At 45.2% G+C, this 14,205-nt stretch overlaps 2 protein-coding genes across 2 annotated transcripts; both read right to left on the bottom strand.

Annotated features, from left to right (window-relative positions):
- Positions 1–737: 737 nt before the first annotated feature.
- Positions 738–5,996, bottom strand: LOC148129424 (natriuretic peptides A-like). The gene is made up of 4 exons (XM_087944371.1): positions 5,802–5,996; positions 5,568–5,627; positions 3,399–3,663; positions 738–822 (listed from the first exon to the last, which is right to left on the bottom strand). Exons 1-4 carry the CDS (start codon positions 5,898–5,900, stop codon positions 806–808), a joined length of 441 nt encoding a protein of 146 aa, XP_087800497.1. The 5' UTR covers positions 5,901–5,996; the 3' UTR covers positions 738–805.
- A 2,030-nt stretch (positions 5,997–8,026) lies between these two features.
- Positions 8,027–10,520, bottom strand: LOC148129423 (natriuretic peptides A-like). Its single transcript, XM_087944708.1, has 4 exons — positions 10,340–10,520; positions 9,068–9,341; positions 8,641–8,713; positions 8,027–8,078 (listed from the first exon to the last, which is right to left on the bottom strand). The coding sequence occupies exons 1-4, from the start codon at positions 10,457–10,459 to the stop codon at positions 8,027–8,029; spliced, it is 519 nt and encodes a 172-aa protein (XP_087800834.1). The 5' UTR covers positions 10,460–10,520.
- Positions 10,521–14,205: the final 3,685 nt, after the last annotated feature.

Here is a 14,205-nt window from a genome sequence, read left to right as displayed (position 1 = left end):
GGTCACTAAATGAGCTTGTCAGGATTCCACAGTTCACCCAATTAAATCATGAGTCTCGAGCCAAACTTCCATTTATTGGGAGTTAACATGTCCGGCACTGCCTGGGTGCAGCCGACTCTGAGACACATCATTCATGGTCACCCTTGACCCTGGTTTCCCCCCACCCACCCCCTGGGTGTAATCCATATTCTCCAATGGGACACGTCCATAGCCAAGAGTCATCAGTCGTGTTCTCCAGTTAGAATTTTGCCTGCAGAAATTTCGGTCACCTAGTGACTATCTTTGAAAAAAATTATGGAATGCACTTTCGATTTCCAAGCTGCCGCACTGCTCTTTCAAACCCCTTTCTCCTCTCCCTTTCTGTTCGCAATTCTAAAAAGACCATAGAAATATTTTATGAGTTGTAAGTCGAGGACTACCCGTCTCGGGAATGTGGATGGAGGCAGTTGGACTGTGCAGATGTCTGTTTTGAAAAGAGGCAAACGTCTTTAAAAACCGCAAAGGGAGCGGAAGAGTCGAAAGCACGCAACACAATCCCAGGCCACAAAACAAGAGTCAGATAATCGTAGTTTTAATTATTGTTTCAAGCTAAGTTCTCTGTGCTGAAAATAAGAAAACAAATCATATTTTTTTTCTTTGTTTGAAAAAGGAAAAAGGGGGGGAGAAGAAGAGAAGCAAACAAGGGCAGGTAATAAATAAGTTAATAAATAAATAAATAGGGGGAGCGCGCTCTCGATCTGTCTCCTAGTGCTCACAAGTTGGAAAAATCTTCAGAAATTCACACGCCGCAGAAAAGGAGCGACTTCTAGTGTCTTCTGGGTCCTGAAAAGCAAAGAATGAAAAAACAAATTTGGTTAAGAAAGGAAAAAGCCAAGCTTGATAGATAGGTAGGTGGGTAGACAGACAGACAGACAGACAGATAGATTAACGGAATTGGAAGGGACCTTGTAGGTCATCTAGTCCAACCCCACCCTGCCCAAGCAGGAAACCCTACACCATTTCTGACAGAGGGCAGTCCAGTCTGTTCTTGAAAGCTTTAGCCCAGATTTAAGAGATTACCAGATGTGGAAGGGACCTTATAGGTCATCTAGTCCAACCCTGGCTTGAGAATGAGTTGTGCTGAACGATACTTTGTCAAGGGAGTATTTGGGGTCCCAGGAAGAGGGAGCATTTGCTTTAGGCTTGGCTAATGTCACCACATTACAGAAAAAGATGTTGAGGCCTTTGGAAAAAGTTCAGAGAAGAGCAACTAAGATGATTAAAGGCCTGGAGACTAAACCATACGAAGAACGGCTGCAGGATTTGGGTTTGGCTTGTCTAAAGAAAAGGCAGGTCAAGAAACAACGGATGGAAACTAATCAAGGAGAGAAGCAACCTGAATTAAGGAGCAATTTCCTAACAGGGCAGACAATTAACCAGTGGAACAGCTTGCCACCGGAAGTCGTGGGTGCTCCATCACTGGAGGCTTTTAAGAAGAGACTGGACAGCCACTTGTCTGAAATGGGATAGATTCTCCTGCATGAGCAGGAGGTTGGACTAGAAGGCCTCCAAAGGTCCCGATTTGTTGCTAAGTTTCCATCCATCGTTTCTTATCTGGTGCTTTGGAAAATAAATTGACTGGGATATTGCTATCATGTGCCACCATGTCCTTCTTCTGGCCAAACCCAGTTCCTGCAACCTTTCTTCATATGTTTTAGTCGCCAGGCCTTTAATCATCTTAGTTGCTCTTCTCTGCACTTTTTTCTAAAGTCTCAATATATTTTTTTGTAATGTGGTGACCAAAATTGGTGGCAGTATTCCAGGTGTGGCCTTACTAAGGCTTTTTAAAGTGGTACCAATACACCACGTGATCTCGATTCTATGCCTCTGTTTATACAACTCAGGATTGCATTAACTTTTTGGGCTGCTGCTGCAGACGGTTGGCTCATATTGAAGCGATCATCCACTAGGACGCCAAGGTCCCTCTCACCGTTACTGTTTTTGAGCCAGGTCCAAATAATCTGTACTTTCTACCTTCGGTTTTTTTCCTGCCTGGGTGTAAAACCTTCCTTGTAGAAATCATGAGCAGCAAAAGAGAGTTTTTTAAACGTGCTTTTTGAGACAGGAGGCCCTGGTGAAAGCAGCTGAAAGCATGGAAAGGAAAGGAAAACTTTTGAATCTGATTAGATTCAGGAATTATTTGGGGCTTCAACAACTATTTCCTTGGCTGCTTTTTTCCCTTGAGATAATCCTGGTTTTTGGATTGTCCCTTTTTCTCTTTAAGGGGCTAATATTTTCATTTGTGCCTGACAGGTCAACTTCTTCCTGAGAAGTGGTGAGATCTTCAACATAAAACAGTAGCTCACTTTTCTGCTTTATCTCCAAAGTTGGCTCGAAATACTGTGGTTGTTGATAATATCAACTTGGCTCATTTTGGAGGGCAACAGTGAGTTTGTTTGTTTTTAAATAAATTTCATTAATCATATTTTCATCATAAAAACACATTTCCACTCATTACAGTGTTTCAATATCAGTGTTCACTCACATTGATATCCTATCTAATAATGTAGGTTGCTACTATATATTACATATCTGTTTTTACATTGAACATAAATTGAATATTTACAGTCTTACAAACAGTATTTATCTCAGCTTGCTATGGCTTCTACATACCCTTCATCTATCAGCTTTGCATCTACCTTCCAACTGGTTGTACTGTAAATTCCAAATCTCATAGTACTCCATTTCTTCTCTATCCTTTAATTCCACCGCTAACCTATCCATCTCTGCACATTCTAAAACCTTTTTATTAGCATTATATCGGAAGGAAATTGTCTTGTTTCCAGTTCTGGGCAAAGGCAATTCTGGCCGCGGTTATTATATGAAGCCTTATGTATTGGATTTTTTTTTCCAAATATTATCTCTCAATATACCCAATAAAAATATCTCAGGTTCCATCTCAATTTTTTTGTTCTGTGATTTCTTCTAGCCACTTCTTAATTTTATTTCTTAGCGTTGGGCAATAAAATATCTCAGGTTCCATCTCAATTTTTGCTTCAAGCCAATTCTTAATTTTGCACCAATATTTCTTAGCGTTGGGGCAATAAAAATATCTCAGGTTCCATCTCAATTTTTTTTGTTTTGTGATTTCTTCAAGCCAGTTCTTAATTTTGCACCAATATTTCTTAGCGTTGGGGCAATAAAAATATCTCAGGTTCCATCTCAATTTTTTTGTTTTGTGATTTCTTCAAGCCAGTTCTTAATTTTGCACCAATATTTCTTAGCGTTGGGGCAGTACGGTGAGCTTTTTTATTATAATCTGGGGTGGAGGGTGGAACAGCAATTTCTTTTGTCAGACCTTGAGGGGGATTCCTTTGAAGAGGCTTAAATTGTGGATCAAGAAACTAGGATCAACTCACCTTTGCATCCCATCCCACTGACGGATCCAATCCGGTCCAACCGTCGGCCGAAGCAGCCCGATTCTCGCATGCTTTTGGCTGCCTGAATCCCCCTCATATGTTTCAGCAGAGCCGTTCGGTCAGAGAAGGCGGGGAAATCATCAGCCAGAGGATTGTCGCTGAGATTCTCTTCGGCCTGGGGCTCTCCCTGGTTTTCGAAGTCGTCAGGGTTGGCCTGTAAGTCCTCCATCAAGGCCACTTTCTCCTCCAACCTGTCCAGGAGTAACTGGGATGGAAATGGAGACGGTTTGTGCCAGTTGCAGAATACAGCAGTCAGGTCTATTGCCAAAAAAAAACCCAACCCCATCCATCGTCTTCGTAGATCAGAGGTCCCCAAACTTGGCAACTTTAAGACTTGTAGACTTCAACTCCCAGTGGCTGGAGAATAAGAGGAGTTGAAGTCCACAAGTCTTAAAGTTGCCAAGTTTGGAGGCCTCTGTCGTAGATAATGAGCCTCAAATTTAATTCTCACTGGACAGCTAGTGTCCACATTTTTTTCTATCCTGCTAAATGTAATTGCTTTTATAAAGGCTTGGTAAGCCCACAGCTGGAATACTGCATCCAGATTTGGTCACCCCGTTACAAAAAAAGACTTTAGAAAAAGTCCAGAGAAGAAAAACTAAAACGATTAAAGGCCTGGAGACTAAAACGCATGAAGAATAGTTGCAAGATTTGGGTTTGGCTAGTCTAGAGAAAAGAAGGACTAGGGGTGACATGATAGCAGCGTTCCAATATTTGAGGGGCTGCTGCAAAGAAGAGGGGAGCAAATTATTCTACAAAGCACCAGAAGGCAAGATAGATAGAATTCTTTATAGAAGTCTTTATTGGCCAAGTCTTGACTCTTGATGAATGTATCTTTTATGTACACTGAGAACATTGGCACCAAGACAAATTCCTTGTGTGTCCAACCACACTTGGACAATAAAGAATTCTTTCTTTCTTTCTTTCTTTCTTTCTTTCTTTCTTTCTTTCTTTCTTTCTTTCTTTCTTTCTTTCTTTCTTTCTTTCTTTCTTTCTTTCTTTCTTTCTTTCTATCTTTCTAACTATCCATCTACCCATCTATCTATCTATCTATCTATCTATCTATCTATCTATCTATCTATCTATCTGAGAAACAACGGATGGAAACTAATCAAAGAGAGAAGCAACCTAGAATTGAGCAGAAACTTCCTAACAGTGAGGACAGTTAACCAGTGGAACTGCTTGCCACCAGAAGTTGTGGGTGCTTCAACATTGCAGGTTCCTAAGAAGAGACTGGACAGCCTCCTGTCAGAAATGGTGTAGGGTCTCCTGATTGAGCAGGGGGGTGGACTAGAAGACCTCCAAAGTCCCTTCCAGCTCTATTGTATTCTATTCTAATAGTCAAAATTGCTCAGGAGAGTCAAGAATTTGTCATTTTGAAGCAAAGTAGAGAAAAATAGGCAGGAAGCTGGAACTCCTTGGGGCATGTTTGACTGACCCCAAACGTTGATTGCCCCTGTTTATAAGAATAAAAAGAAAAAAACCCTCTTTTTCTCTGTTTGGTATCCTCAACTGTTGATGCTCCCGCTCTGCCTAAAAATAATTTGAAGGAAGGAGAATGTGTTGTTGTTTTTTTTCAGGAGTTTCTCCCAATGTTTTTCAAAACTTCCTTTCTTTTCCATTGGTGCTAGTCCTGCTTTTGGAGCCATTGAGAGCAACATCACTTCTTTAGTTTAACTAAGTCAGAAGGGACCTTGGAGGTCTTCTAGCCCAACCCCCTGGTTCAAGCAGGAGACCCTGTTATTCCATTTCAGATAGATGCTTGTCCGATCTCTTTGGCTAAACGCACCTGCTTTTTCTGCCAAAAGGCGAAATGCCTTCGCACATCGGCTCCCTGCTTCTAATGGAGTCAGCCAATCTGCCACCTGGGTATGAAATCTGGGGTAGACTGCTCCTGAACCTGGGTTTCCCCACGAGTAATAGAATTCCTGAAAGAATTCTCTCCTAGGAGGCTTTTGCAGAAGAACCAAAGCATTGGAAGGGACCTTAGAGGTCTTCTAGCCCAACCCCTCTGCCTCAACCTACTACGCCATTTCAGACCAAATTTCCAGGGCCAAATGAACTGCCGAGTCCCAAGTCCACATGGATTCCCAAGGAGCATGTTCTTACCTCCATGTTTGCCAGCTCCTCGGCCGGGCTGAGGCTATGGATGGGGTGAGCCGCCGGACACTGGAAGCAGAGAAAAAGCACCAAGCAGACCACGGTGAGGAATGAACCCTTAGCATCCATCCTTGGAGATCAAGAGTCGGCTGTTTTCAGAGGGTGGGATTCTCCTTAGCTTTCTCTCTCTCTCTCTCTCTCTCTCTCTCTGCTTGCTTTTCCCCCCAGTGAGTTCTTATATACCCTTCCGAAGCAGGCTCTGCTTTCCCGGGTTATCTGTGAGCGCATTCCAAGCGCTGCGACTGGCACGCTGCGTTTCCCAAAAGAGAAGATTCCCTTCATTTAGGTGTCACGGGGGCAGCGGCTGTTTTCAGAGGCATGCAAGTCACAAGTCGATGATTTCATGTTGCCGGGATTTTCACGTTGATACCACGAGCGGAGATTACACACCATTCCTGGCTGGGCATTCTTCACATTTTCTCCCCCCCTCCCACCCGTTTTTTTTTTTCAGATCGATGGCCTTTGTGGGAAGACGTGTGTTTCATTTTTCCCAAGCGGGGTAAAACACATCCCGGAGAAACTGCCTTGTATAGGAAGGGCACAAAACAAAGGTGGACATTTTAGTGTCCCAACATCATTGATCGCTACCATATATGGCCTGCAGAGATCATTTTCTGCTCTCCCCACCACCCACCCACCCAAATACGGGGGGCTTTTTTTTTTCTTTGCAAAAGTTTTGATTTTGGATAGTTGTCAGGCTTTTAAGGTGGTTACTCCAAAATAAGTTGTGGACATGAAGCACGCAGCACGCCAAAATCTGAACCCACCGACCCATCGTGCGATCCGTTGAACCCTTAAAAACGACAGGGCAAGGTTAGCTAGTTGGGATGCACGCAGAAATGCAGCCGAGGAGTCCAGCTGCTTGCAAATGCTTGAGGAAAACTGCTCCTCTTTGCAGGTAGAGTCCTTCTGGAGATGGAGGATCTTCTCTTCAACTAGTCAAGGGGAGAAGCAACAAAGGAGGAATTTCCTGACAGAACAATTGATCAGTAGAACAACTTTCCTCTAGAAGTTGTGAATGCTCCAACACTGGAAGTTTTTATGAAGAGATTGGATAGCCATTTTCCTGAAATGATTATAGGGTTTCCTGCCTAAGCAGGGGGTTGGACTAGAAGACCTCCAAGGTCCCTTCCAACTCTGTTATTCTCTTCTCTTCTCTTCTCTTCTCTTCTCTTCTCTTCTCTTGTATTTTATTCTATTCTATTCTATTCTATTCTATTCTATTCTATTCCATTCCATTCCATTCCATTCCATTCCATTCTATTCTATTCCATTCCATTCCATTCCATTCCATTCTATTCTATCTTTATATCATATGTGTGTCTGTGAACTGTGTGTAAAATGCCTGAAACATCTACAAGGTATTGTAAGGGAGGGGAGGATTCTTTCCTTCTTCTTCCAGGGATTAAATTTGTACATGCCCATGGTATCTTATTTTCTGTGTTGAGCTCAAGTGTAGGAATCTGGCCCCTGGTGGCTTTTGTCTCCCAGGAAATTCAAAACAAGGAAGTCACTCCAGCTCAGTAAATGAATCCAGCCGGTAGAGAAATCCTTTCAACGTGATGGGCGTTGATGGCTGCCCAGGGCTTCGTTTTTAAGGATCGATACCAGCCATCGGGAAACGTGTCCAGGAGAATGATCCATTGATCACTTAACGGAAGGGGGAAATAGCCCTGCTATTAATTCTCTGCTATCGTAAACTCAACCTCTAAAATGCCACTGTCGGAGGCGGAAATAAAGCAAGGAAAACCGTGCGATGGCTCATTTATTTGTACCAACGGCCAGTTTTGACCTTGTGGGGGAGAAAGGCCACGTGGCCTTGGAGGTCAAGGAGAAAAAGAAGGTGGACAGAGAGGCAAACCAAAGGCGTTTGTGAGTCTTAAGTTTCTGGGTGCTCTCCAAGGTGCTGAACCCACCGACCTAACTTACAACTCACAAGTTACCACCAGGAAGCATCACAAAACTTGTAGAAGAGCCCAAGGGAGGTGTGAGAAATTGAACCCATCCTTCTGCGCCCTCCGAATTGGGCACACCTAGTTGGAATTCACCAATGGACATCTGGACACGTCTCCTTTTTGTAGGGCAGTTACTCTTTTCCCCCTTCCCCTCGGTTAGACAAAGGACCAAGTCTCCATTTCTACAAAACCTTTTATTGACGCCTGTGACAATCAGATTCGGTCCCCCCCGTGATAGGGTTTAAAAAGGGTCTCCGTGATTGGAGGGACGACGGTGCTTGAAGGTTGAAAGACCGGACGTTGAATTGAAGAACTGATATTGAACGTTAAAGGGTTGTTTACAATATCTAAGACAGCGTGTGGACAACGGAGTGGGTCTGTTCGCAGGGGATAGAAAAGAGGAGATGCTTTTCCAGGTGTTGAACAGGTCATACCAAGGACCTTGTCATCTATTTACTTCTGGAGGAAGGTGGTGGATTTCAGCTTCTTCGTCTCCGCCAGGGACCTGAAACAGAAAATTAACAAAGGAATGAACGAAGGGGCTTCCTCTTTCCTGAAGAGAGCAAGAATTCAAGAGTTTTAGATCCACAAATCCCATTTCTAGTTATCAGAAGCCACCCCCTTTGTGTAAGCAGCTTAACCCTCCCACCTCGGAAAGCAGAATTCAACAGGTAGAGCTGAGGCCTTGAAGGACATCTAGTCTACCCTTGCAAGAACCTCGCGCAGAATTTGTCACGGCCATGCTAACTTTCCCCTACAATGACTTTTTCCCCCTTCCCACGATTTAAGTAAACTGGGAACTGGCTTTTGGAACATCGAATTCTTTGTTTCTCGTTTTCTGGATCGTAGACGTGTTCTAGATTCTGTCAACCTTCTTCTGCTTTTTGGGGGGGGGAAATCACACATAGCACCCATTATGCCCCCAGATGTTTTAATTCTCGCCTTTCGAACTTGGGGGTGGTTTCCCTAACAGTTATTTCTTTCTTTCTATTAGTTTTACAGCATTGGTGAACAAATACACCAGCAGCTGAGGTTTTTTTTTTTAGACCCTTTTCTTTCCCACCAACCCTGAGTGAAAGTTGATCCCGAGGTCTGCATAGATGTTGGACAACCCTTTGTCTGAAGTGATGTAGGGTTTTCCTGCATGAGGAGGCGGAGGTTGGACTACAACACCTCCAAGGTCCCTTCCAACTATTCCATTCTATCTTCACTCACTGCCCAATGCAGGGAGACCAAACCAGTTTTAAGATAGGGAAAAATCTTAATTTAGGAAAGAGTCACAGGAAGCGGAGGGGTGGGGTGTGCCTACCCCGCTTGTGGTAGATATTACACACCAATGCAGTTGTTGGAAACTTTGTTCCCCTGGTGTGCTTGGTTTTCAGAGTGGTTCCCTTGCGTGCCTTTTTTTAAAAATGTGATTCCAAATCCAGGCTGGCCTGGGTGTGAGATGCTTGGGACAGCCCTAGGTGGCGAGACTCTTAAAAAGGGACCTACGGGGTTTGAAGGACTTGCAGCCGAGTCCCGTCTGGGTACCGATCCGATCCAGCCGGATTCCGAAGCATCCGGAGAAGTACCTCCTCGACGCCACCAGGAACTGCCTCCATTGGGCCTGAGAGAGGGGGTCGTGGAGTTTGGGCAGGTGGGAAGGGAGGATCTCGGCGTCTTCGAGGTCAAGATGATCGCTGTCTTCGTTCGAACCCCTGGCTTCGTAGTCAGGAAGCTCCAGATCCTCCTGCTGGATCTTTTCTCGCAGCCGATCGAGGAGGAGCTAAAAATGGTAGAGGGTGAAAATGGGGACATTCTTAAAAATAGAATCCTCTCTCTCTCTCTCTCCCTCCCTCCCTCCCTCCTCTGTCTCTCCTCCCTCCCTCCTCTGTCTATTCCTCCTTCTGTCTATCCCTCCCTCCCTCCCTCCCTCCCTGTCTCTCCTCCCTCCTTCCTCTCTCTCCCTTCCTCTCTCTCTCTCTCCTCTCTCCCTCCCTCCCTCTCTGTCTCTCCTCCCTCCCTCCTCTGTCTATCCCTCCCTCTGTCTATCCCTCCCTCCCTCCCTGTCTCTCCTCCCTCCTTCCTCTCTCTCCCTTCCTCTCTGTCTCTCCTCCCTCCCTCCTCTGTCTATCCCTCCCTCTGTCTATCCCTCCTCCCTCCCTCCCTCCCTGTCTCTCCTCCCTCCTTCCTCTCTCTCCCTTCCTCTCTGTCTCTTCCCTTTCTCCCTCCCGCTCCTCCCTTGGTCTCTCCCCTTTGTCTCTCCCTCCCTCCCTCTCTATTCTCCCTCCCTCCTTCTCTGTCTCTCCCTTCCTCTCTCTCTCCATTCCTCCCCCTCTCCCTCCCTGCACCACCAAACCCCTGTGGCTTTGTTGCTTGAGCTTTTACTGACTTATAATTGAATGAGATTCTAGTCCTCGTGGTTCTACGTTTGTCAAACAGAGCAGGGCAGAAGGCTGCCTTACACTCAAAGCATCTACCATCGCGGTTGATAGATGCTCTGCCGTAAGATTGGGAGATCTCGTTTGATGCACCTGGATTTTCACCGAGCCAGAGATCTCTTATCAGCAAGCATCTCCCATTTCATTGACGTATTTATTTATATTTCCTGTTTCTTAACCGCCCATCTCTCTCTCTCTCTCTCTCTCTTTCTCTCTCTCTCTCTTTCTCTCTCTCTTTCTCTTTCTCTCTCTCTCTCTCTCTCTCACGCTCTCACCTTCACGCTGTTTCCCAGCCAAGAGAAATCTCTCCCAGGAGACACACGTCCTCCTCCCTCCTCCTTACCTGTAGAGCTTGCAAATCTTGGCCGGAGGGACTCCACGTCACCGGATGAGCCCGGCCCGGCCCAGCCAGGAGAAACCCCATGAGCAAAAGGAAGGAATAAGTCGGAAGTAGGCAGCCCATCTTGTTTGCTTGCTTGCTTGCTCGCTGTGTCTCAAGGCCCCGGGGATGTTTGTGGAATGGTAAGGAAGGCGCTTCGTTTTATAAGGCCATGGCAAGGTACTTTCTCTCTGCTTCAAGCCGGCTGGGCTCCAGGTGACAAAGGCCACGGATCTTGATAAGGAAACTGGTTCTAACTAGCCCAACTAGCAGTGGAGAGTTTAGGCCAAGCTGCCTTTGGATTTCACACACACACACATACACACACACACACACACCTCCTCCTCCTCATCCAGGAAAGCAATTAGGGTGATGTCGTTGAGAACTGCCAAGTGCACGGCTGCCATTAAATCTCGCAGCCCGGGGCCAGGAGATGGACCTCGGCTCCCCCCTGTCCTGGCAAGCATCAAAGAAACACACACACACACACACACACACACCTCCTGTTTGAATCCTTCCAGCTTCTCCATTAAGCCGTGGATGTGTGTCCTTGGATCTAACACTTTTTTGGCCTGCTTAGATGCTTGGAAGTTCCTTCTCCAGTTTGTGGCCATGATGGAAGAAGAAGATGCACGGAAACAAACTACAGGAGGGACGATCGACCCTGGAAAGTTTTTAGGAAGTTGTTGGCCAAGTGCTTTTTTCCCACTCAAAGCAACTCCGCCGCCTCACCGCTGGGCAAATAACTTCTGTTCTTTAACGACAATATTAGAAGGAGCCTTGGAGGTCTTCTAATCCAGGAGTCACCAACCTTTTGGACCCGAGGGACCACCAAATTCATAATTTTAAATCCCATGGACCACTAATTTGAATATTGACTGACGGTGGCTACAGGAAAAAAGTCTGCAGGAAAATTCCCCACCCGGCTTCCCTACGGTTTCCTTACTTCCCTACTTTATTTGGGATTGCAGGATACCGTCTCCAGCTCCGTTCTCAGGAGTGAGGGGAGAGAGAGAGAGAGAGACTTTTGGCTTCATGCAAGGAAAGCAGCAGAAGCAGCGGAAGTCTTTCTTTCTCTCCCCCAAACTCCGCCAGAAATGAGTCTGTGTGAGACTTGTCGTGCCGGCGCAGCCTCTTGGAGCAGGAGGCCTTGCAGGGTCCCAAAGTCTCATTTCTGTCGGAGTTTGGGGGAGAGAAAGAAAGACTTTGGCTGCTTTCCTTGCGTGCAGCCAAAAGCAGGAAAAGAAAGAAGCGGTGGCCAGGCCAGGCGTGTGAGGCGAGTGGGATAAGTCCCCCCCGTCTGCCCTTCCCCCCTCCCGTCACTACCTCGTGTTGTTCGCAATGCAAGCCACGCAAGCCTTGTGTTCCCACGGGCCATGTGGGCAGCGCAGCCTTGTGTTCCCACACAGCCTGGATTAATTGCTTTGCGGGGGGACGACATTTCTCTTTGGACCACCAAAATTTTCTCGCGGACCACCAGTGGTCCCCGGCCAGCTGGTCGGCGACCACTGATCTAGTCCAACACCTGACCAAGCAGGAGACCCTATATCTTTCCAGACAATTTGCTCTTCTTAAAAGCCTCCAGTGATGCCTCCAAGCATTCACAACCTCTGCAGGCAAGCCGTTCCACTGGTTAATTAATTGTTCTCCCTGTCGGGAAATGTCTCCTTAGTTCTAGGTTGCTTCTCTCTTTGATTAGTTTCCATCCGTTGCTTCTTGTCTTGGCCTTCCGGTGCTTAGGAAAATAAGGATTAGCACAGGTGCCTTGGGAGGCTCTCTGTCGATGCTCAGAGGCCTTTCTTCATGCCTCAAGCTTCCTTCTGCCTACCCTGGCATCTGAAACCTTAATGTTCTGCATGAACCTGGCGGAATGGTTGGGGCCTGCAGCAATGCGCTCATGAATTCAAAATGGGGGCGGGGGAGGAGATTTGAAGGTTTCTATGAATCCAGCTGTTCTTTCTGGGTTCCTGTTGCCCTTCCAACCCCCCCAACCCCCTCCCCCCATTTCCTTCTACCTGTTTTCATGGAGTCTCCCTTGTCTGTCATCTCCAGCCTGGTCAAGCTTCAAAGGGCACGCTCATTATTTATATGCTAATGGAATAAACACGAGCTAGCCAGGCAGATTATTTTAATTAGGAGAGCGGCTTTTATGTGCAGGCAAAAATACTTCTCCGTGGCTGGCTGGCCGGCCTTTTTGTTTTAATGGAGAGTTTTCCGCAAGGGTTTTCACTCCACCCCCACCCACCCACCCCGTTGAATTTGGGCCAGGTGTGGCTCTGTAGATACTTTGAAGGTCCGGAAAAAGAGAGAGTGGGAAAATAAATTTGGACAGGTAGAAGCATGAATTTAAACCAGAATTTGCAAGTGGCAAAAGATCCATTTAAGAAAGAGTCCGCTACACCGAAGTGATCTGGTTCTAAAGGGAACTCACCTGTGGACAAAATTAAATTTAATAAAATAATCAAATCCCTCCCCTGCAGCCTCCCAAAAAAAACCACACTTTTTAAAAGAACCTTAATCTTAAAACGGAGCCGTGAAAGTGAGGGCTTGGGAAGCCGAGCCAGTGATCCTGGAGCCAGCCTTTCCAAAATGCTAGTCCTCAGTGTCCATCTGTCAACAGAACCTTATTTTAATGGCATATATATGCAAGTATGTTTTGGGCATAGTATGCAGACGCTTGTATCCCAGCCTTCTTGCAGTGACTTCAGGATTGTTGTGTTTAAGGAAGCCTCTCTGTCTTTAAAGGGTGGTCGTAAGTTGAGGATCACCTGTATTTCAGGATTATTTTCCAGCCTCTGATTTGGTTGGATGGCTGAGCAGAATAGACCAGCCTCCCCATCCTACCTGTGCCCCATGGGTATTGTAGTCTAATATTTCCTGAGAAGACTGGATTAAGCTACTGTGATTGGCCTTTTTTAAAAAAACATAATAATAATAATAATAATAATAATAATAATAATAATAATAATAATAATAATAATAATAATAATAATAATAATATACCGTACATTTTAAGAAGATACTTGGTTGATACCTAGGATGCTGGCAGCATCCCGTATCAACCATCAGAGCCAGTTAATGATATTTGTGATACATTTTAAATGTTCAATTGACCGAGTTTCATGTTTAATGAAGAGATAAAATAATAATAATATGACTATTGATAGTCAATGATATTTGTGATACCTTTTCAAATGTTCAATTGACCGAGTTTCATGTATAATGAAGAGATAAAATAATAATAATATGACTATTGATAGTCAATGATATTTGTGATACCTTTTTAAATGTTCAATTGACCGAGTTTCATGTATAATGAAGAGATAAAATAATAATAATATGACTATTGATAGTCAATGATATTTGTGATACCTTTTTAAATGTTCAATTGACAGTTTCATGTATAATGAAGAATAAAATAATAATAATATGACTATTGATAGTCAATGATATTTGTGATACCTTTTTAAATGTTCAATTGACCGAGTTTCATGTATAATGAAGAGCTTGGTGGGCATGGCAGGGGAAGGATACTGCAATATCCCCCTTCCCTCCCCACCCCCCTAACCTGCTTTCCAGCTCCGTTTTCCTGTGCAGGGCAACCAAAGGAGACCCAGCCGATCAGCTGGGACTCGATGGGAGTAAGTGAATAGGTGGGGTTGGCGGGGCCAGTCAGAGGTAGCATTTGCCGGTTCTCCGAACAACTCAAAATTTCCGCTACCGGTTCTACAGAACCGGTCAGAACCAGCTGAATGCCACCTCTGGTGTGCCCTTACTAAAGCTTTATAGAGTGGCAATTAGTATCTCACTTGATCTTGACTGAATCCCTC

Source organism: Notechis scutatus, chromosome 16 (assembly GCF_049901735.1).
Source record: "Notechis scutatus isolate UNSWTSFEM ecotype Mainland chromosome 16, rNotScu1.2, whole genome shotgun sequence".
NCBI classification, from domain to species: domain Eukaryota; kingdom Metazoa; phylum Chordata; class Lepidosauria; order Squamata; family Elapidae; genus Notechis; species Notechis scutatus.
The sequence above is the reverse complement of the archived record's forward strand: the minus strand, read 5'-3'. Positions and strand labels throughout refer to the sequence as shown.

Bases quoted from the DNA above. Each gene is read 5' to 3' on its own strand.
- LOC148129424 (XM_087944371.1), bottom strand. From the start codon at position 5,900: ATGAAGGGAATCTTCTCTTTTGGGAAACGCAGCGTGCCAGTCGCAGCG. The intron at 5,628-5,801 runs GTATATAAGAAC...CTCTGCTTCCAG, and splicing joins GCAGAGCCTGCTTCGGAAGG to TGTCCGGCGGCTCACCCCAT. The intron at 3,664-5,567 runs GTAAGAACATGC...TTTCCATCCCAG, and splicing joins AGGAGCTGGCAAACATGGAG to TTACTCCTGGACAGGTTGGA.
- LOC148129423 (XM_087944708.1), bottom strand. From the start codon at position 10,459: ATGGGCTGCCTACTTCCGACTTATTCCTTCCTTTTGCTCATGGGGTTT. The intron at 9,342-10,339 runs GTAAGGAGGAGG...TACCATTTTTAG, and splicing joins AAGATTTGCAAGCTCTACAG to CTCCTCCTCGATCGGCTGCG. The intron at 8,714-9,067 runs GTAGGTCCCTTT...CTCCTCATGCAG, and splicing joins CTGCAAGTCCTTCAAACCCC to GAAAACCCTACATCACTTCA.